A 24,566-nucleotide genomic window follows, 5' to 3' on the forward strand; every position below is an offset into this window, starting at 1 on the left:
CCGACGTCACAGCGCCGTGACGTTGACGCTGCTGTGCTGTGATTGGAGGTTTTCAGCCGACAGCGCGCTGAAAAACAGCTTGGCGCTCGGCTGAAACCTCCAACTCGTCAGCACGCCTGCGGACGCTCGCGTGAGCCCCCTTTCAAGGCATCCTCATTGAGGATGCAGGGGCTCAGCACGGAGCGTCCGCACGCCTCAGCACGGCTGGTCCATCTATGGACGCAGCCTTAGAATGTAAGACCGAAAAACCAGGCCAGTTCTACGTCAAAGCACAAGAAGCGGTTGGAAAAAGGAAGTTTGGTAATGTTTTACTTCATATTGGTCAAGTTCCCACCATCAACAGGAATCCATTTTTAAAAAGTTTGATTATGAATATTAAATGAATTATGAATATGGAATCCAGACAATTTACTCCGTCATTAGTAGGCAAAGAAAAGTGTGAAACACTAAATCAGACAACCTCGATACCTTTGAAGATTGGCCGCTGAATTCGAATTTTACAGACTGGGACAATGAAACAGAAGAATTGTCAGAGAACTTTGGATTGCATGGAAGACATACACTGCGAGCTTTCAGGGAATGTAAAGATAGTAAAATAATTAAGATACGCGGGGATCTTAAAACAATCATTGAATCAGTTTATTCAATGCGAGTTTCCACTGCAGTGTTAGAGGAGTTTCAGTGGAATGAATTCATCCATGTCACCACAACGTGCAAGTCATAACGTGAAACACCTACGGAACGTACTTTTTATGAACTAGGTTGGGCCACCTCTTTTTCTCTTCGATCCAGAAGTTTATGTTAAGTCTTGGGTTCTTCTGGGAAGGCGCCGGCTCTGAAGAAAGTGCACGTCGTAAAAAACGAAAAGGTGTGATTTTTATAATGTATTTCAGTTTTAGGAATATTATTTTTTTTTAATTTTCTATTGAAAAATGTTTCTACCTCTTTGTAAACTTAAAGCCGTTTGGTTTTGTGCTGATACAGTAAGTGATATCAGATGTTTATTTTTATTTCTTACAATTGTTTTTTGTAAGTTTGATTTATTTTGAATGTTTCACAGTTTAAATTATATAACAGGTGGAGATCGACATGAGTTTTATTGGGGGAAGAAGGGAGGTTAATAACATTGATGGATTTAGCCATACCGCCAGGTCAAAAATCCCATTTTCAGCACTGAATAAAGCTCCATGGCACATCCTCTTATGACTATAAAAAGCACATTCGGTTCAGATGACCTTTACCCCAGAAGAAGTACGCATGTACAAAACCTGTGTTGGGTGTTAGCATCTCTGAGCAGGAGCGGAGTGCTGGGACACTGTTATTAAACTGTGAATTGTCCGAGATGCCGCCTGGGAAGCTGCTCGCAATGCTGTTCAAGCTTTCCATGAGGTCTGTGATGACGTGATGTGGAGCACAGTTACCATCAGGATGCTCAATTTTTTACTGGGACAGACACAGCTACGTTTAAAGACCCTGCAACTGAGTGCGGAGCTTTTGTAGACCAGGCATGGACTATTGCTACCAGCGGAATACCACAAACGCTCACGTTATGCTAAGTATTGGCTTTCCGTTGACTGCTCTACCTATTGATTGTTAGAACCTTGCCCTCACCTATCGCATGGATCTTTGTGGAGGCATGAACATGAATTCTTTCCCCAGTTATATGAGGGGAGTTTGGATTCTCTATGGAGATCTTTATGTACTATGGTACTGCAGTGAGGTAGGTAGGGAAATATGTAGTGTCTTTTAAAAGGGAACGGCTGTTCCCTTTCAGTTTGCAAACCATTACCAATTATTATAAAGTTTCTTTATGTACTTTATCTCTTCGTGCAAATTAACAGTTGAATACGAGTGTAGATCAGCAGGTTACATTGTGTGGAGCTTGAATTTATGTCATTGATGTGTTTAGCTTTATTTATTTAAAAGTATATCTATTATATGCAATTTATGAAATGTTACCAGGTGTGGTTCAATTACATATATGACTAATCTATGTCAATTAAAGGGTATGTTTTTGAGGGCATATTCTCAGGATACTTTTTTCTCTTCGTTTTGATCTCCTGGAAGGAGGTATGATCTGCTCTTCTTCTTATCCCATTTACTTCATTATTTATTTTCCACCGTTGTATTCATTATCTCTCTATTCTTTCTCTGTTCTTTCTCTGTTCTTTCTGTTCACGTTTTCATGTGCCATGTCATATAGACCTTTTATGCTTCAATTACTGCTGCAGAGACAGTACATCAGCTATTGTCAGAACAGAGGGAGGACACAATGAGGGTGCAGGAAATGGTCCTGAACTGAGGTTCTAAGTTCAGCACATCCATACTTTTATGATCTCTGCATCAATAATAGAAATTCTAAACTCAGCACACCCATAATTTCATGATTTATGGTAAACATTGTCTATATATTGTTATGTTAAACAATAGTTGTTACTTTTTATTTTTCTCCAAGTCCTGCTTTAAAGAATGTTCATCTTTTGGAGTTTCACCCTTCCCTGGGACTGGCTTACCTGATCTCAAAGACTTTGGAGCACATCTATCAAGAGTTTTACCACATCTCCCGATCAAAAACAGCAAGGCAGGCCGCCAGTCTGGAAAAGCAAGTCCTGACGTTAGCACTGGATGAATGGCTGGCCATGAGAGATCCACAGTCATCCTACAATGAAAGTGTTGGGAAAGATGTACGTTTAACTGGACCTGTAGTATAGAATATTCGGAATTACGCGAATATGTTTTGTAGACATCAGTAATAACATGCATTGCCTTATACAGAGGCTTGATATTGTAACCAGAAAAATTAATGTAAAGAGTCATGAACAGTAAATCAGATTTAAAGGTAAGCCACTGAGATGTTGAACCATTAAATTGCTTCAACTAATTTTCCCCAAACTTTTGACCATCTTTCAAACAACCAATTTAAAGTGCCATTTTATTTTTACCTTTGGCTGCAAACTAAGTTTAATAGGACTGTGGCCCATTTTTTCTTTTAAACTTTCCGGTAGCATTCTGTACCTTTTGGCCAAATTGTTGACAAAACCAACTTGCTCTCTGTTACTGAAGACTTCTACCCAAATGCAACCTCTGTCTTTATTCCCTCTCATATTTAACCTGAGAATCCCATTAAGGTACAATCTCATTATTCGGCTTCTAACAGTTGTCTTCGAAAGGCTCCTTTTCTGCTTTAGATGTACAGGGTGCATGTCACAACTGGATCTACTCCAGACATGTTGTTATCTTTACATCTGTGCATCATTCTATGTGGAGGAGCCTGCTTATCAGATTCATTGTGTCCCTTCTCTATTTTCCGCAACTGCTTTAGCGTCACGTTAAATAGGATAACAGAGGTTAGGTAGTATGGATTAATTAAGTAAATGGCCGCTGTTCGGGCTTGTTAATGGGCATTTAAATGAGTGGGTATAACCAATGCAGTTAGCTAATATTGTTTAGTGAATGAGGGTGTATGACTTTATTTTTCATTCCTCTGCTTTGTACCCTATCAAGCCCCAGTCCGCCTCTCGTGTAACTTATTCACGATTTCCTACAGTAGTTTCCTTTCCTGCTTCACTGTGTCTATTTGTTTTAACTGACAGGGATCTCCTGCTAACTTTGACATGTCTGTCTGAGAGTCGTGTAATTTTATATTGTTATTGAACTCTTTCCGTCTTACAGTTAAGAATAAACCATTGCTTCGGCATGTTAAACACTTCACTGCTTTTATCGCTTCTTTCTGATCTAGTTGTTTGAAGAGGTGCTGGTGGAAGATCCAGTAATGGTAAAAGATATCTGTCTGTCTACCTTGGAGTCAGCAGCAGAGGAAGACAAGAAGCAAGGCAGAGGGAGACAAGTATTTATCCTGGACACATTTTGCAAGACCCTTGAGCTCATCACTCTTCGCCATCGATTGATTGAGACTTCATCAGAAACCGCACTGCTATCCAGGTCAGAGGATGCAATGAGCTGTTATTTATACCATCTTAATAACCAAGTCTGTAAAAACCACAAACCATCAATATGCTCTCCCATGGAAAGGATATATACTAAGCAGGGCTACTCCAGAAGACACATTATGGACCATTTACTTGAATAGATTGTTACGTGGTGTCTTCCAGCATAGCGCTGCTTAGTTAATATGGCCCGTGTGCATGCTTAAAGTATAGCACTACTTATTCTGTAGTTAAACTGTTACATACGCCTATAATATATTATCTCTTACTGTTCATGCAATGTCTTGTATATAACGTATAACCCTGCTCACTTAATGTAACCATGTATTTGTAACCTTGCACTTGTCATCATAAAAAAAATAGAACAAGTGCGCTACTGCTACCATTAAGTGATACAACCAATCGCAAAATAGGAAGGTGTAACTAACACTAACCTACATATCTCATACACCCATACGTGATTAACAAATAATTATTAGGATAAGAAATATATTATACAAAACCGTGTACAAGGGCGAGGAAGAGAGCGTCCGCAGCTATGGTCAAAAAGGGGGTGGCTCAGCACCCCCTAACACTAGAGAAGAAAAAAACATAAAGAGACAGCGCAGAAACGCTCATAGTGAAGAATGTATTAAATTAAATATAAAATGTAAACAGGTAAGTAATCTGCGTACATCAAAGACAATAATCACAAGCACATCATGGATATGGACACGGGTTACCAGTCAGCTGATATGGACCACAGGGAAATAAAGTTGTCATCAACAGGTAGATGGCTAAACGCCATGTCATCAGAGATTACAAATAATAGCTGACTGGTATAATAAATACCCTGATGAAGTGGCGTTTAGCGCTACGAAACACGTAAGATTGTCCTATTTTTAACTTTGTACTAGTTTATTATTGATCTATTGGTATCACTACAATTTCACTGCTTTGATTGCTGACAGTTACACTGCTTTGATTGCTGACAGTTTTGTCTGTCTCTAGCTGGTATTCACTAGCATGCATCAAGTGCTGTATGCAATTTAGTCCCAGCCCCAGCAGATGAAGGGAATGGAAAACAAAGCACTACCTTGCTGATGCACGGTGAATAAAAGGTTAACTCAAGTGCGTGCCCATAAAAAATGATTTATTGGTTTCAAAATATAAAACAACTACATGGAGGGAGTCTAAAGGGCCCCTCACCAACGCGTTTCGACCGTTGGTCTTTCTCAAGGTGTCTACAAGATTACATACCTATCGACTTTTGTACCCTCAGTGAGCGCCATCTCCACCCTCCAAATCACTTCCGGGACTGACGCGGGGTTGGTGACGTCATCACGCACGGACGGAACATCAACACAATATGAAAACTTTATTTAAGTTTTACAAAACAAACAACAACAAAGTCGCCAAGCAAAGGAAAACATTGTTCATTTCTGAGACACCTATGCGATCTATAGTACAAATAAAAATACAAACATAACATTAATAATAAAAGAATCCATATGTTTATGCAGACAAAGATCGAATGGTGTCTGTTTCTAACCATTTTTTTAATGTATAATTTTGGTTAAAGAAAAACATATTGAAACCATTAAAAAGTCGTTTAAACAACACTTGTTCTTGTAGAGACTCCATGAGTTTTATATAACCAATTGCAAGTGAGATGGGGGTGACGTTCTTTAAAGGTGTTAACATAAATTGATCCTAGGATAACTATATACAACCCCCAAAGAATAGATTTTCCTGTGATAATACATACACTGCACATAAATACTAAAGAAAAATAAACAAATAAATGAATATTATCCTATTTTACATTTAATCAGTAATATGTGAATCATATATTATAATAGTATTCTACGCAGGAAAAACCAGGATTAATGCAGTAAATAAACATAAATGCATAAAAAACATTTTAAGGTAAAACATAAAGAATACAAATATGTATATTAGCAACAAATTCTAAGCTGATCAAAAAAATAAATTTGTGAAGGATAGCATTGAAAAATGGTAAAGGTAGAAAAAAGGAGATAGTATACCATAGACAAGGACATAACTGAATTTGATCAGTATATGAATCACACTGGATAATTTGATCAGTATATAAATCACACTGGATAATAAAGGGAAAAACGTTTTTAACTTCTTTGCTCTTTTTTATTATATATATTCTTTTTTATAAGTATAGTTACAAGAGCGGCATATATATATATATAACAACTTTATTGTAAAAAAGAACCAAGGTCCCAATCAGTATTAAGACCATTGGGTGCTCTTGTGTTTAAAGTGAAAATCCAGTATAATTCCCGCTGATCAAGCAGTTTATTCCTGTCACCGCCTCTAACTGGATTCGGAACATGCTCTATTCCCATGAAGGAACAGGTGTCAACATTTCCTTTTCTACAATGTGTGAAATGTTGCGAGAGGTGTGTGAGGTCCCCTTTCCTTATGAGTCTTAAATGTTCCATAATGCGAATTTTTAACGCACGTGTAGTGCGACCTACATATTGTTTACCACATTTGCATCCTAATAAATAGACCACAAATGTGGTATTGCAGTTGATGAACGATCGAATATGAAATTCTAATCTCATGCTTATTGAACAAAAGCTAGATCCTGGAGTCATATGTTTACAAGATTTACACTTGCTACATCTATAGCTTCCCATCGGTAAACTTCTATGTCTTATGTCTTATGTTAGTTACTGAGGTGAACAGACTTGGAGAAACAAAATTGGCAATGTTTTTAGCTTTTCTAAAGGCAAAGCGGGGGCCTTCAGCATATATCCTTTTTAACAGGGGGTCAGTTGAAAGAACACCCCAATGTTTTTTTTATAATTGTTCTAATCTGATTAGATTGTACATTATGTTGGGAGATAAATAATGGAATTTGATTGCCACAGCCATCTTTATTCTTTCTTTTTTGGTTCAGCAAATCTGTCCTTGTCATATTGGTCACTTCCTCCAATGATCTTCAGAGGGCCCTTTGTGAGTACCCTCGGTCTTCAAATCTGGCCAAAAGGTCTTTGGATTGCTTAATGAAATCCTCTTCGGTAGAGCATATCCTTTTTAATGTAATTCATTGTCCCTTGGGTATACCTTTAATAAGGGACTTGGGATGGCAGCTGTCAGCTCTCAGATATGTGTTGCGTGAGTTGGGTTTTCGGTACACATCTGAACCGATGTCCATGTCCATGTTAATGAATAACAATAAATCTAAATAGTGAATGTGGTGATAATCATAATTGTGTGTGAATTTTAAATTTAAATTATTGTGATTAAGATAATTAATAAAGGAAATGAAAGTGTCAACATCACCCTCCCAGATAAAAATCAAATCGTCGACATACCTCTTATAAAAAGTGATAAAATGTCTATAAGGGTTTCCATCTCCAAACACGTGGACCGACTCCCACCAACGTAAAAAAAGGTTCGCATGGGAGGGGGCAAAACTTGTGCCCATAGCAGTTTCACGTGTTTGGAGATACAAAGCCCCATCAAACAAAAAATAATTGTGAGTGAGAAGAAAATAAATAGCATCTGAAATGAAAGTGCTTTGTGTGAGTGATAAAGAAGAGTGGTTAAGATAAGAGTTGACAGCTGACATCCCTTGCTCATGTGCAATGCTCGTATACAGAGATGTTATATCTATGGTCACCCAAATATAACCTCTTTGCCAGGTGATAGATTGTAATTGTTCAAGTAGGTCCCCACTATCTTCTATATATATAAGACTGAAATAATGTTTGTGTGTGTGTTTCTGCTCGACAGCTCATTGGCCTGCGGGCCAGGCAGGGAGAAGAGACACACGCACACTCACAGCCTCCTCACACGTGACCGCGTGCGCCTCTGACCATCACCGCACACCGTGAGCAGCCTCCTCCGCTCACACCCGCCAACACACACAACACAGCCACCACCCCTCACCCTCTGTCAGCAGTGCCTCACCTCCTCCCCACCTGTCGCCGACACAGCTCCTCGCGGGGGGAAGGACAACACCACTTCCGCCGACAGCCGCCTCTGCCCCACCACCCTCTCTGAGAAGTGCCTCACCTCCTCCCCACCCGCTGCCGACACAGATCCTGGGGGGGGGGGACAGCTCCGTGCGGGGGGGGAACCGCTGCCGACGACAGCCGCCTCTGCCCCACCACACCGTCCCTCAGCAGCGCCTCACTTCCCCACCCGACGCCGACACAGCTCCGCGCGCGGGGGGGGGGGGGGTGGTACCACTATGTCACTTGATAAAGACCTTTGAGGTCGAAACGCTGTGTTGGCTCAATAAATGAGTTTAGATTTGCAGAAATCCATTGTGCCCTGTGTTCCTTCTACTACTTACTTCCTGGTAAAACATTTTATAAATAAATAAATTGTATGTTTGAATTGACCTAAAATCTTCACTTATATTCAGATTTTTTTTTTAAAATAAGGCTTGCCTTGTTCTATGCCCAGTGGGAATGATTAATAAGCTAGCTTTGCCAGGCTGTGACAGAGTAAATGCATGTATAGCCATCATAGTATTCATGAAAATTGTATGTAACAGAAATGATAAATATATATTGTTTCCTATAAATTGGTGTGTTTTTTTAGAACCTATAAGGTTTTTGCTGAAGAGATGGGATTTAATGAGTTCCACCTGTACCTGAGGCCAGTACATTTTGAGTTTGCATCTCACAAGGGGCAGGAGCCGCCACCCATGTTCATCACTGCTCTTCTAGAGGATGATAGCAGCGTGGACAGGTGAGTCTGAGTAGTGATCTGTGTCTCAAGGGTCCTATAGAGAAGAGGGAGAGGGGGGACAGTATTATTGCAGTGTCCAACTACATCGCGGGTATTAGCAAGGTGGAGGAGGGAAGCATATTGTAAAGGAAGAGAGATCTCAGAACGAGAGGCCATGCCTTAGAGCGAGGGGTTGGGGGGCTCGAGGGAAATGTAATGCAAGGAACACAGAGAGGGTGGTGGATTCATGGAGTAACTTCCCAGCAGAGGTAAAGGAGGAATGTGCTGGAAAATAGCCTGGGATAGACACAAGGCTATGCTAAAAATGAAAAAATTCAAGGAACGAACTGGGTCTAGGATTTCACAGACAGATAGGAAAATGGGCTTTTAAGGTGGGACAGCGGGTTCTTATCTGCCAGCCATTTTTTTTTTTTCGTTTTTATGTCTTATGTTAATATCAGTGACCGTTTTGTCGTGCTTGCGCGCCTCTCGCTGCTTCAAGAGTACATTTCATTTTGTTTATTCAGTTATTTGTCATTTTTATGGGTCTTTTAGACTTCCACTCTTTATTAATTTGATTATTAGGGAGGTTTCTGTACTATATTTGCCACAAGGTTGTATCACCAGATTTACAAAGGATATAGATAATCACATTTCCTACATAGTATCATGATCTTTCTGGCTGCTTCAGAACCATTTTGATTGCATATTTTCTATTTAAATTATATATTTGATCTCCTGCGCATGTTCCTGGGATGTGCGCAGCGTTTGGTAACATCTGCGGAAAATCATGGTTAGTATATTTATTGCTTTCATTGGTTTTACATTCACTTTATGATTGACTTTATAGGCCACGTACAGTACTTGTATGAATACGCTCACGGCAGACTCGGACTATTTCTTATAGGTACACGCCATCGTCACACCTTCTAGCCATTCATGAAGTTGATGATAATCAGATTGGAAAGTTTAGCTTCCGAACAAGGGACGGTTTCTTACAGGTAAACACACTATTCTCACTGCAAATAGCTGCTCTGCGGTTTATATTCCTTTGCCTGTTATTGACTAACTCTACTAGCAGCTGGGAGTTTTTTTTTAGTTTTGCTTAAAATGATATCATCATTATTTGTGTGTATGTAGCCTGTATTTATAATGTGGGGGGGGGGGGGGGGCAATTCTAGTACAGTCTTTCAGGCTACTCTGCTGCAGCAGGCTGATTTGTGAATCACAACTGATCTCTGTATTTAAATATGAAGCACTTCCCTGCCATCTTCACTAGCTGCACAAACCCAGAGTGCTGGCCTGTCACTCTGCCATGCTTTTTAAAGATAGGTGTTTCCCCTCAGTCAATAATTCCACAGATCGGTTCTTGTTACAGTATTTATTCAGAGACAAACAGAAAGCCGGTATCCACAAATCAGGGGAGCGGGGAAATGTACCGAGGAGAAAGAGAGAAACTGACATAGGGTAGTATTGCAGGGATATCTGGATATTCTGTAGGTTTACACCTAATAATAATAATAGCATGTTCTTGTATAGCGCTGCTAGTTGTACGCAGCGCTTTACAGAGACATTTTGCAGGCACAGGTCCCTGCCCCGCACCTCCATTTACAAATGTTTAGGGGTCCGCAAATGAAAAAGATTGAAAATCACTGGCCCAGAAAACTTTTTAGAAGGTTACATAGGATAATATACAGTATATTACTAGCTATGCAGAATAATCTATTTTATCGTGTATAACATACTTGTTGGTCTGTTCCAAATTAAAATCGAACAAGGTTTGGCTGCACCCCCTTTTGCTGTGGGAGCCAAAATGTGACATACTGTATGTGTTACTTTGACTGCCTTTCTCTTTTATTTGAAGCTCCTGAGTAAATCCGGTATAGAGAATATGCAAGTGGCCCTCGCTTGTCAAGTCACCCAGAAAAATGCTTTGGTAGCCTCAGTTCAGCTAGCAGCGCTTTGCTACGTGACACGTTGCTCCTCGCAGAATGTGGACATAAAGGTCAGCATACAGAAGCACACCGTTGGAAAATATTTACCACCCTAGTAACCTGAAACGCTTAGGCATTTGTAAAAGGTGGCGTCCCATTTAGCAAATCCGGAAATATATATGCTCGTGTAAATATTGCCTTCAATTTCCTTTCTTAATGCTTGCAAGTTTCGCTACCTTTTAGTGAGCCAACATGACAGTTCTTCATATATTACATTGTAGTGTACAGAGGTATCAACCCCTCACACGTCTCTTCTACATGTGCACTGTAGCGGCACAGGGAGAAATAAATATATATACACAAGGGTGAAAGACTCCTTCAATGAGTCTTTCAAAGGAAGGGGTGAGTAGAGGATTAGCATTGCTAACTATGCTTGTTGTCAGACCTTGAAGCAATCTATCAAGTGGCTTTTCACCCACTATTGTCTTCCTTTGGAAACTCAGCCTACGGAAATCAGAAGCCTTTCCTCGCTACAGTATATTCAATTACACTTGCAAAATCAGATCAGTGCCATCCGCAATCTGAGCTGCAATTTAACTATAATCCGGGCCAACAGCAAAATCAAAGTGACTCATAGCAATCAGATGCTAAGACTAAAATCAGGACCAAACAGCATGTGTTTCAACGACTTTCTGAAGCCATCAACAAAACAATTGCTTTTCAAGGTCAATGATATAGGGGCTTATTCACTAAACGTCGATAAGTGGCTTATAGTACTATAAATGCCCTTATAGTGCGATATTGCCTGTGTTGCTATTCACAAATCTCCGATAACAAGGCAATATCGCACTATAACGGCTTTTTATCAAGCTACAACACTGGCAAAAAAAAAGCCAAAAAATGACCGAAATCACAATTTTTGACAGAAACTGCTATTCACTAAGCAGTGATAAGCATATCGTACTATAAAAACTTGCAGTATTTTGGCGCCAGCTAAAGGCTGGTGCTAAAGGTATTGCAAGATGCATAAAAGCAGTTTATTTTATTTTTACTATGCCAGCCCTGATAGTGTCAGCTCTGATAGTGCAGCCCTTATAGTGCCAGCCTTGATAGTGCAGCCCTGATAGTGCCAGCCTTGATAGTGCAGCCCTGATAGTGCCAGCTCTGATAGTGCAGCCCTGATAGTGCCTGCCTTGATAGTGCAGCCCTGATAGTGCAGCCCTGATAGTGCCAGCCTTGATAGTGCAGCTCTGATAGTGCCAGCCCTGATAGTGCCAGCCTTGATAGTGCAGCTTTGATAGTGCCAGCCCTGATAGTGCCAGCCCTGATAGTGCCAGCCCTGATAGTGCCAGCCCTGATAGTGCCAGCTCTGATGGTGCCAGCCCTGATAGTGCCAGCCCTGATAGTGCCAGCCCTGATAGTGCAGCTAGTTCTGCGGCTCCTTTTCTACCACCTGCGAAGCGCACACGTCTATGGGGAAAGAGCCATTTCCGGACGGATCTGCACCTCGCCGTATTCAAAAAGCCCTTTTTGTATATCCAAGCCATGCGATAAGGGGTCTTTTTGATGGGATTTCATTCATGCTCTGTAAATCATATGTGGTATGCCAAAGAAATGTGTCAACACTTTGTAATCTGCTGTTTTTCAAATAGCTCAGTTAAGGTCAAAATGTTCAGTATTTGCTAAATGTATCTCGCTACTTGAAGGCTGGTGAGATTGCCTCCATAGATTCAAGATTGCAACTTATTCCTGTACTGTCTACCTAATTATGTACATGAATGCAAACATTAGGGGGCAATAATGCCCAGGCTGGGGGAGTTTCACATAGTATAACACCTGTACCTCACACTAGTGGGAGCCCGCCACTGGGATATGGTACGAAGAAAAGGTAATACATTGAAAATAATGAGCCTTCCGTGAGGCCATTCTGTACATTTCTTTTCAAATTAAAATCAAGGACAGAACATAGAACACAGACAGAGCCCAATGCTACTTCCAATGACACAGATACACAGTAAAGTACATATATATCTAAACTAAAAACATATGGTCATTTAGTTTGATTCTTTGGCCAAAGTATCTTAAGCCTGCACATCAAACGCCAAGGTAGACCAAATCTGTGCAGGTCATAACACTAATCAAATTCTTAATAACCTGTACAATACCAGGAAGAAAACGTTATAATAAAGCTGTTGTGATTAGCTGCATAGTTCTTAGTTTGATTGCAGCTCTTATTTACCTGTATAATACCAGGAAAAGCACTCTGAATTAGATTTGTCACAACCAAACTGCATGCATGGACCTGCGTGTGTGGAAAATTAATGATCCTTAACCATTTGGAAGCATAGTGGGATGGGGGTGAGAAAACCAGGTTATTAAGAATTTGATTTGTGTTAGGACCTGCACAGATTTGGTCTACCTTGGCATTTGATGTGCAGGCTTAAGATACTTTGGCCAAAGAATCAAACTAAATGACCATATGTTTTTAGTTTATATATATATATATATATATATATATAACAAAAAGCAGCAGCCAGCACTCCAAGCAACAAATGTAAAGTCAAGGTGCATGCTCCATAGAAATCAATATAGAAACCCTGTCTTCCCATAAGAGAAGGCACAAAAGCAGCAACACTCAGATAAAGCAAAAAGACATGTATTAGCAGTTACAAAACAGCACACTATAAACCCAACGTTTCGGTCCTAGGCAGAACCTTCCTCAGGGGGGTGCTTCCTCAGGGGGGTGCTAATACATGTCTTTTTGCTTTATCTGAGTGTTGCTGCTTTTGTGCCTTCTCTTATGGGAAGACAGGGTTTCTATATATATATATATATATATATATATATATATATATATATATATATATATATATATATATATATATGTACTTTACTGTGTATCTGTGTCATTGGAAGTAGCATTGGGCTCTGTCTGTGTTCTATGTTCTGTCCTTGATTTTAACTATATATTGCCATGCCCAGTAGCACTCCGTTTTGACACTCATATGCAAATATATATATTGTGGTTACTTTGGGGGTATATAAATTAAGAGCTTACTGGTTTTCTCCATTTCTTTTCATAGTCATATTCATTGAATAAAATACAACTGTCCAGTCAACATAGGCAACGTGTACTGTGTATACTGTATTGTGCGTATTACCTGAATATACCAATATTGTATTAGATTTGCTAATGACAACAAATTACATAGCAAGTTTGCCAATTGTTTTAGGATGGAAGCAGAGAGATGAGAAAACAAAGCGCTTCTACAAGTGAAAAAAACCCAGCATCGTGGACATTACTAGAAAGCCAAATGTCCTTAACAGCTATATCTCAAACCAGTGGGAAATCCCTGCAGGGATATTGTCCCAAGAAAAGGTAACACATTGAATACAATGAGCTTACTGTGAGACCGGACTATACATCTCTTACTGTCTCACACTGGTCTAACCTCTTCACTCCTACATAATTCATGCAGGTTGTGATACTCTAACAAATGCAGCCACGAGTATCCGAACACTTGCCTTTGAAAATCTGGGGCAATCTCCGATTAATGCTGCAACATTTCTGTGACATTTCTGCAGACAGACTAATGGCCCATCGGATTAACACAGTGTGGGTCCCTGGCAGTCTCATTCAGTTTGAATGGGACTGCCAGGGACCCCCGCTGTGTTAATCCGATGGGCCATTAGTCTGTCTGCAGAAATGTCACAGAAATATTGCAGCATTACTGGGGTATTGCCCCAGATTTTCAAAGGCAAGTGTTCGGATACTCGTGGCTGCATCGGTATGTTAACGAACACAATTATGGGGTTATATTTCAAGGCAACAGTGGTGCAATTTCAGGGCAATATATTTGCACCGTATGTATATCAATGGAAAAATTTCCATTAAAAGCAATAGTATTTTTTGACACATATGGCACAACGGTTTTGCCCTAGAATTGCACAATTTTGCCTAAATCTAAGTCAATGTCACCTTTAAAAAAAGAAAAACCTAGGCTGACAGAAATAGGAGGGGAGAGGGGACAAAAATATGTCCCAGATTTATTATGGTAAAACATTCTTGTTGAAAAAGGAGAGTTTGATGAATTATCCTCATACTTGTTATAAAATCTCTTGGTTTAAGACTGCTACAGCTGCATAAAAATATATATATATAATCTGTGGAGCAGAACTATGGCAAGACATTGAAAAATGAATACATGGAGGAAGTCTCACACTCTTGCTGACTTCCTTCACTACAAATTTATGCTATCCTGTTTCAACTCTGCCCTCTCGCAAGCTAAACAAGCCTACTTTTCTTCACTAATCAACATGCACAAGTCTAACCCACGCCGACTGTTCTCTGTCTTTGATACTCTACTCAAACCACCCTCAGCTGCCTCTCCTTCCTCCATCTCCGCTCAGGACTTTGCTGACTATTTTAAGGAAAAGGTGGAATCCAGACGGCAGAACATCCCCTCTGTTTCTTCCTCCCATCCTACACCTCTTCCTAACTCTCCTCCTGCCTTCCTTGACTCTTTTTCCACTGTCTCAGAGGAGGATGTGTCGCTGTTGATCGCCTCGTTTCCCTCTACCACTTGCCCTCTCGACCCCATTCCCTCCCATCTCCTAAAACCTCTTGCTCCTACTATAATCCCTACACTCACACACATTTGTAACTCCTCCCTCTGCTCTGGAACCTTTCCATCCTCCTTCAAACATGCAACAGTCATACCATTACTCAAAAACAGCAAGCTTGACCCTACCTGTCTTTCTAACTATCGACCTGTCTCCCTCCTGCCTTTTGCCTCTAAACTCCTTGAACGTCTTGTATTCTCTCGCTTGCTCCATTTTCTCAACACATACTCTCTCCTAGACCCTCTACAATCTGCTTCCGCACTGCTCACTCCACCGAAACAGCCCTCACTAAAATAACTGACGACCTCCATGCTGCCAAAGACAGAGGTCATTACACTCTGCTCATATTACTCGACCTCTCTGCAGCATTTGACACAGTGGACCACCCTCTTCTCCTTCACATTCTCCATACTCTAGGTATTCGGAACAAAGCTCTATCCTGGATCTCATCCCACCTCTCCCATCGTACTTTCAGTCTCTTCTGCTAACACCTCCTCCTCCTCTATTGATCTCTCTGTGGGGGTACCCCAGGGCTCTGTCCTGGGACCTCTTCTCTTTTCTCTGTTCACACTCTCTCTAGGTGACCTAATAACATCTTTTGGGTTTAATTATCACCTCTATGCCGACGACACACAAATATACTTTTCAACACCTGACCTTACACCTGCTGTACAAACCAAAGTTTCTGAATGTCTCTCTGCTATATCATCCTGGATGGCCCTCCGACGCCTTAAACTCAACATGGCTAAAACAGAGCTCCTCATACTTCCTCCCAAACCTGGCCCTACTACCTCCTTCCACATTACTGTTGGAACTACAATCATTCACCCAGTAGCCCAAGCACGCTGCCTAGGGGTCACACTCGACTCCTCTCTCACATTCGCCCCTCACATTCAAAACATTTCTAAACTTGTCGCTTTTTCCTCCGCAATATAACAAAGATACGCCCTTTCCTCTGTTGCTCGACTGCTAAAACTCTGACTCAGGCCCTCATCCTCTCCCGTCTTGATTACTGTAACCTCCTGCTGTCCGGCCTTCCTGCCTCTCACCTGTCTCCCCTACAATCTATCCTAAATGCTGCTGCCAGAATCACTCTACTCTTTGCTAGATCTGTCTCAGCATCTCCCCTCATGAAATCCCTCTCCTGGCTTCCGATCAAATCCCGCATCTCACACTCCATTCTTCTCCTCACTTTTAAAGCTTTACACTCTTCTGCCCCTCCTTACATCTCATCCCTAATTTCTCGTTATGCACCATCCAGACTCTTGCGTTCTTCTCAAGGATGTCTTCTTTCTACCCCCTTTGTATCTAAAGTCCTCTCCCGCCTTAAACCTTTTTCACTGACTGCCCCACACCTCTGGAATGCCCTTCCCCTCAGTACCCGACTAGCACCCTCTCTATCCACCTTTAATACCCACCTTAAGACACACTTGCTTAAAGAAGCATATGAATAGTACTGTGGATATTCTGAACACGATACATAAAGCTTGGCCCCCTGCAGACACACTTACCAGAACTCCCTCCTACTGTCTCTGTACGTTCTCCCTACCTACCAATTAGACTGTAAGCTCCTTGGGGCAGGGACTCCTCTTCCGAAATGTTACTTTTATGTCTAAAGCACTTATTCTCATGATCTGTTATTTATATTATCTGTTATTTATTTGATTACCACATGTATTACTACTGTGGAGCGCTATGTACATTAATGGCGCTATATAAATAAAGACATACAATACAATACAATAATATTTATTGCCAGCAAGTTATTGCTCCTCTTCCTGGAGCTCTTGTAATACGGTCCCCACATCATTAGCTGATGCAGCTGAAACTAAATAGAACAAGCTAAGAGGCAAACAGAGTCGTTTAATAAAATAACGTGAAGAGAGACACATTTAGAATTTACTTTCCTTAGAGATAATCTATTAGGGGACTTTGCAGGATATGGACCAAGGGGTGCAGAGGGGTTTTTGACTTTAGGTTGACACTAAGTGCAGAATATTCATATTACATTGCTTTGCCCAGGTCACAAAGTGATTTGGAGAGTGATTACTGTATGAGTCAAGAACAGGGGGGGGGGGGCGGATTTGCCTGTGCAAACTCTTATTTAACACAGTGATACAACAGAAAGAAGTTATAGGAAATCAAACCCCTCCCAAGTCTCGGCTCACAACATTTACAAACTGACTTTAATAAAATCATCCAAAAATACTTATAGGTGACTGATTTTGGGGTGGGGGTGGGGGGGGGGGTGGAAAGCGTCACCCAAATTGACCCCGATAAATATGTCACTGGCCATTAGTACACTTTGTTCCTTGAATGTGCTGTCCATTTGAAGAGTATTGTGTTGAAATGCTGTGCTGCGCTCTCTTGTAGTTAAGGAGTTAACACCATGTTAGCAGTTCCGAGTGCTCGTGCAGTGCTGTACATCTGACCAGTATTTCCTGTTCCATTCTAGGCTTCCAGAAGCTTTTGTATCAATCCAGTTAGAAAAAGTGGGCCCACGAGATACAATGCTGAACATGTTCCTTCAGAAGAAACAGGCGATGGGCACTACAATGAGAAACCCTGTAAGTGAGAGCGTCTCGCAGAGCGCAGGATGACTGCTTTGTACATGTTAAGACAGACAGACAGACAGACATTGCGCCTAAACAAGATTGTTGTTGCAAAAATATATTAGCAAGAATGCAAATTCATAAAATAAATAAACTATAATAATGTATATAACAAAAACATATACCATATAAAAAAACATGTAAAATCTTAACAAAGAATAATCATATAAAAAAATAATGAGTCACAGCATACCCGTGGAGGTGTTCCCTGTAACAACGCCGCCTAGCCATGGAGCTCCATTATAGGTAACGCAGGGATTTAAGTCACACCTAAAGGGAGAGAGAGGATCAATAACATATTTCCCAGGTACCTCACGGGGGTCCCATTTTTTTGTTTGAATGTGTGTTTGAGGGGATTCATAGAGCACTTGAGACTGCACTAAAATAGTTCTCTCTCACGCCATTACGCCTATGCTAATAAGATAACTAACGGCTGTTGTTTATGCATATAATTAGTTTTTTGGGTTCGCGTTAACCAGGAAAATAAGGCCCATTATTTACTTTGATAACATGATGTTATGAGCCCTCAGTTAACGTAGCTTTGTGGGTCTGGGCCTAGGTGTGGTATTGAATACGCATTGTATGCATTGTGCGCATTGCACGCATTGCACGCATTGCACGCATTGCACGCATTGTACGCATTGTATGCATTGTGCGCACTGTAGAAATATTTGACACTGACAACTCCCATTCAGTTCATCCTAGGTAGTCATGATCAAAGTAACCTAACAAATATCTTAATGAATAATGTGCTCTGTTTTCTTGCCTTAATGAAGTCAATTGTAGAAGTTTATTTTAAAGTATAATAGTATTTGATATTAATGACAGTAAATAGAATCACCATCTATCTGGTCACCAAAGCCCCTCCCTATGTGTTCCTCCTCTTCTCCATTCACATGGATGCCTTGATTCTCTGTCGCTTCTTCTTCTGTATTATTGCTAAGATCTGCCCTTTCTTCTGTCACACCACTGATAACACTTACATTCACGCTCTTATTCTGTCCATGAGTATTGTAATCCACTGCCTATGGGTCTTCCATTTACCTTCTACCAGAACAGGGTCTGCTCATCGTCAGCCACTGTCAGCCACTGTCAGCCACTGTCAGCCACTGTCAGCCACTGTCAGCCACTGTCAGCTACTGTCAGCCACTGTACTTACTGCACTTACTGCACTTACTTCCCCTACTGTGTCTGTAACCATCTCAACAAACCACTTAGATCAGGGGTGCTCGACTCTAGTTCTCAAGCCCCCTCCACCCCCCATACCCCCCCAACAGGTAAGGTTTTCAGGATGTCTTTAACTGAGCCTCTGATTGAGCCACCTGTGCTGAAGCAGGGATATCCTGAAAACCTGACCTGTTGGGGGGAGAGGGGGCTTGAGGACTGGAGTTGAGCCCCCCTGACTTAGATTGCTATTCCTATCGTGTTGCACTTATTGCATTTTAGTTCCCTGTATCCCATTGTCTGTTTTGTACATTTTTGTTGCTATTTCTATAAAATGTTGGGCATGAACAATATGACAGTATAAGGCAATTGCAGTTATTTTTGGATGAAAATCATTACATCTCTGTTACAGGAAGAAATTGAAAAAGTCAAAAGAGCGCTTGTAATTGACTACTGTCAGAAGTGAGTCATCTATCTTCTTTGTATGTGTTTTGTGTGTGTTTTGTCTGTAACCTTTATTTGTGACACATTGAGCTTGGCGCAAAATAAAGCTTCCTGTTTGACACACAATACCGTGATGTTATTTCCAATTTATTGTAGGCCCCTAAAATAACATATATTCATAGCTTAAGCATTTTACTCACTGTATTAGTTTTTCACCAAATTGGCCTATACTAATTGCATGCCTCCCCCACATAATGCCTGTCTAAATGCTATCTCAAAATACATCACAATGATATATTTAATCAATGAACAAGTGGGTATATGAAGGTGTGCCATGGAGTAAAGAATGTATCTTCACAAGTTCCTGCGGACCTTAGATATAGCACAAATACCTGCATGGCTACAGCATCCTCCTTTTACGCACCAGGACTTTGAATGTTCACATTGTTGAAACCACCTCCCTCCCATCTTCCTTCTACAGCACTTTCCCATGGACTGCCTGCTTCAACACAGGTGGCTCAGTGATTGACTGAGCCACTGGATTGAGCCACCTGAGCTGAAGCAGGGATATCCTTAAATCCTGACCTGTCAGTGGCTCTTGAGGTTTAGAGTTGGGTCACCCCTATACTAAGTCAACGAGTCTGGCACCTGGCAGGGGCACCATGACGTAGTGGCTACATCATGGAGTCTGGGACCTGGCAGGGGCACCATGACATAGTGGCTACATCATGGAGTCTGGGACCTGGCAGGGGCACCATGACATAGTGGCTACATCATGGAGTCTGGGACCTGGCAGGGGCACCATGACATAGTGGCTACATCATGGAGTCTGGGACCTGGCAGGGTCACCATGACATAGTGGCTACATCATGGAGTCTGGGACCTGGCAGGGGCACCATGACATAGTGGCTACATCATGGAGTCTGGGACCTGGCAGGGGCACCATGACATAGTGGCTACATCATGGAGTCTGGGACCTGGCAGGGGCACCATGACATAGTGGCTACATCATGGAGTCTGGGACCTGGCAGGGGCACCATGACATAGTGGCTACATCAAGGAGTCTGGGACCTGGCAGGGGCACCATGACGTAGTGGCTACGCTTTCTCTCTGCCGCACCCGCTTTCTCTTTGCCGCACTCGCCCTTCTAACCCTAGACCCTGGCTAAATTCCCACACATGCATGCTGCGTTCCTCCACTCGTTCCTCTGAACGCCTCTGGAGGAAGTCTCACACTCTCGCAGACTTCCTTCACTACAAATTTATGCTATCCTGTTTCAACTCTGCCCTCTCGCAAGCTAAACAAGCCTACTTTTCTTCACTAATCAACATGCACAAGTCTAACCCACGCCGACTGTTCTCTGTCTTTGATACTCTACTCAAACCACCCTCAGCTGCCTCTCCTTCCTCCATCTCCGCTCAGGACTTTGCTGACTATTTTAAGGAAAAGGTGGAATCCATACGGCAGAACATCCCCTCTGTTTCTTCCTCCCATCCTACACCTCTTCTCAACTCTCCTCCTGCCTTCCTTGACTCTTTTTCCACTGTCTCAGAGGAGGATGTGTCGCTGTTGATCGCCTCTTCTCCCTCTACCACTTGCCCTCTTGACCCCATTCCCTCCCATCTCCTAAAACCTCTTGCTCCTACTATAATCCCTACACTCACACACATTTTTAACTCCTCCCTCTGCTCTGGAACCTTTCCATCCTCCTTCAAACATGCAACAGTCATACCACTACTCAAAAACAGCAAGCTTGACCCTACCTGTCTTTCTAACTATCGACCTGTCTCCCTCCTGCCTTTTGCCTCTAAACTCCTTGAACGTCTTGTATTTTCTCGCTTGCTCCATTTTCTCAACACCTATTCTCTCCTAGACCCTCTACAATCTGGCTTCCGCACTGCTCACTCCACGGAAACAGCCCTCACTAAAATAACTGACGACCACCATGCTGCAAAAGACAGAGGTCATTACACTCTGCTCATATTACTCGACCTCTCTGCAGCATTTGACACCGTGGACCACCCTCTTCTCCTTCATATTCTCCATACTCTTGGTATTCGGAACAAAGCTCTATCCTGGATCTCATCCTACCTCTCCCATCGTACTTTCAGTGTCCCTTCTGCTAACACCTCCTCCTCCTCTATTGATCTCTCTGTGGGGGTACCCCAGGGCTCTGTCCTGGGACCTCTTCTCTTTTCTCTGTACACACTCTCTCTAGGTGACCTAATAACATCTTTTGGGTTTAAATATCACCTCTATGCTGACGACACACAAATATACTTTTCAACACCTGACCTTACACCTGCTGTACAAACCAAAGTTTCTGAATGTCTCTCTGCTATATCATCCTGGATGGCCCTCCGCCGCCTTAAACTCAACATGGTTAAAACAGAGCTCCTCATACTTCCTCCCAAACCTGGCCCTACTACCTCCTTCCACATTACTGTTGGAACTACGATCATTCACCCAGTAGCCCAAGCACGCTGCCTAGGGGTCACACTCGACTCCTCTCTCACATTCGCCCCTCACATTCAAAACATTTCTAAAACTTGTCGCTTTTTCCTCCGCAATATAACAAAGATACGCCCTTTCCTCTGTTGCTCGACTGCTAAAAATCTGACTCAGGCCCTCATTCTCTCCCGTCTTGATTACTGTAACCTCCTGCTGTCCGGCCTTCCTGCCTCTCACCTGTCTCCCCTACAATCTATCCTAAATGCTGCTGCCAGAATCACTCTACTCTTTGCTAGATCTGTCTCAGCATCTCCCCTCATGAAATCCCTCTCCTGGCTTCCGATCAAATCCCGCATCTCACACTCCATTCTTCTCCTCACTTTTAAAGCTTTACACTCTTCTGCCCCTCCTTACATCTCAGCCCTAATTTCTCGCTATGCACCATCCCGACTCTTGCGTTCTGCTCAAGGATGTCTTCTTTCTACCCCCTTTGTATCTAAAGCCCTCTTCCGCCTTAAACCTTTTTCACTGACTGCCTCACACCTCTGGAATGCCCTTCCCCTCAGTACCCGACTAGCACCCTCTCTATCCACCTTTAAGACCCACCTTAAGACACATTTGCTTAAAGAAGCATATGAATAGCACTGTGAATATTCTGAACACATGATACATAAAGCTTGGCCCCCTGCAGACGCACTTACCAGAACTCCCTCCTACTGTCTCTGTACGTTCTCCCTACCTACCAATTAGACTGTAAGCTCCTTGGGGCAGGGACTCCTCTTCCTTAATGTTACGTTTATGTCTAAAGCACTTATTCCCATGATCTGCTATTTATATTATCTGTTATTTATTTGATTACCACATGTATTACTACTGTGAAGCGCTATGTACATTAATGGCGCTATATAAATAAAAACATACAATACAATACATCATGGAATCTGGGACCTGGCAGGGGCACCATGACGTAGTGGCTACATCATGGAGTCTGGGACCTGGCAGGGACACCATGACGTAGTGGCTACATCATGGAATCTGGGACCTGGCAGGGGCACCATGACATAGTGGCTACATCATGGAATCTGGGACCTGGCAGGGGCACCATGACGTAGTGGCTACATCATGGAGTCTGGGACCTGGCAGGGGCACCATGACGTAGTGGCTACATCATGGAGTCTGGGACCTGGCAGGAGCACCATGACATAGTGGCTACATCATGGAATCTGGGACCTGGCAGGGGCACCATGACATAGTGGCTACATCATGGAGTCTGGGACCTGGCAGGGGCACCATTACATAGGGGCTACATCATGGAATCTGGCAGGGGCACCATGACGTAGTGGCTACATCATGGAATCTGGGACCTGGCAGGGGCACCATGATGTAGTGGCTACATCATGGAGTCTGGGACCTGGCAGGGGCACCATGACGTAGTGGCTACATCATGGAATCTGGGACCTGGCAGGGGCACCATGACGTAGTGGCTACATCATGGAGTCTGGGACCTGGCAGGGGCACCATGACGTACTGGCTACATCATGGAGTCTGGGACATGGCAGGAGCCCCATGACATAGTGGCTACATCATGGAATCTGGGACCTGGCAGGGGCACCATGACGTAGTAGCTATGTCATGGAGTCTGGGACCTGGCAGGGGCCCATAGAACACTTGCTGATGATCAATTAATCAAGGGCATTTGATTAGCAGCACCTGTCTGCTACTTAGAATCTTAATTCCTGAGGAAGCAGTAAGGGTGTACTTAGTTTTTCACACATGGCTTCTCCATTTTGGCTTTATTTTTGTTAAATAAATCATGACATGGTGTAATATGTCATGTGTTGTTGTTCATCTGAGGTTGCATTTACCTAATTTTAAGACCTGCTAAGGAACAGATGATTGTTATTATGTCCTGATATGTAAAACCATAGAATTCAACGAAGGTGTACTTTCTTTTTCACACAACTGTATATATAATATCGTTAACGAATATCTATACTTTTAAAACAATAAGACTTATGAGTTCCACACAACATTATTATTTGAGGTACTGTACAACCAGCGCCGGTACAAGGGTATTCGGTGCCCAAGTGATGCTTCAGCCTCTGATTTTCTGAATTAAAAAAAAAAAGTTATACTCTCTGTAGGAGGACATGCACAGAGGTATACAATAGAGACTTTTGTAAGGTGAAATTAAATAAGGCTTTTATTGCGCCTGTTTCTTTAACATAAGAAATCATCCAAACATATGCAAATAAGGGGTCAAACAAAGCTTCTGTTCCACTTGGGAGTATTTCTAGTGAAACCTATGCAGTCCACAACTCCCTTTAGATAAGCATGTCTCCCAGCCCCAAACATATATCTTGATATGTGGAGATATACCAAAAGTCTTATAAAGGAAAGTCTTATCTGTTTCTTGTAGTTGGAGGGAAAGTCTTCTCTGTTCCTGGGTTGCTGCCTTTTTCCTCAGGCTATGTCAGCATTCAGGTTTAGAGGTTCTTCCCCCTGTGTCTTGCAGGCAGTGTGCTGTTTCTTCTGGCAGGCTTCAAGACATCTGTCCCTATGGTCAGTCCCAAAACTTGTGAGATTCAGGAACAATCTCCCTTCCTATTTCAAGGGCAGGCTTTTCTAAGAAACCTAATCAGCCAGGTGGTGTTGGTTAATTGACTACCAGCAGTTAACCACCACAC

The 24,566-nt window shown here is 42.2% G+C and overlaps 1 protein-coding gene across 1 annotated transcript in view; it reads left to right on the forward strand.

Annotated features, from left to right (window-relative positions):
• LOC142492382 (uncharacterized) overlaps positions 1–24,566 on the forward strand; it is a 96,091-nt gene that overhangs the window by 60,285 nt on the left and 11,240 nt on the right. The window contains exons 19-26 of the mRNA XM_075595028.1: positions 2,456–2,684; positions 3,740–3,942; positions 8,523–8,672; positions 9,559–9,652; positions 10,516–10,656; positions 13,819–13,964; positions 17,664–17,775; positions 19,397–19,446. Coding sequence (XP_075451143.1) covers positions 2,456–2,684; positions 3,740–3,942; positions 8,523–8,672; positions 9,559–9,652; positions 10,516–10,656; positions 13,819–13,964; positions 17,664–17,775; positions 19,397–19,446 — 1,125 coding nt within the window. The remainder of the gene's footprint in view (positions 1–2,455; positions 2,685–3,739; positions 3,943–8,522; positions 8,673–9,558; positions 9,653–10,515; positions 10,657–13,818; positions 13,965–17,663; positions 17,776–19,396; positions 19,447–24,566) is intronic.

The sequence above is a fragment of the Ascaphus truei genome, chromosome 4 (genome assembly GCF_040206685.1).
Source record: "Ascaphus truei isolate aAscTru1 chromosome 4, aAscTru1.hap1, whole genome shotgun sequence".
Taxonomy (NCBI): Eukaryota; Metazoa; Chordata; class Amphibia; order Anura; family Ascaphidae; genus Ascaphus; species Ascaphus truei.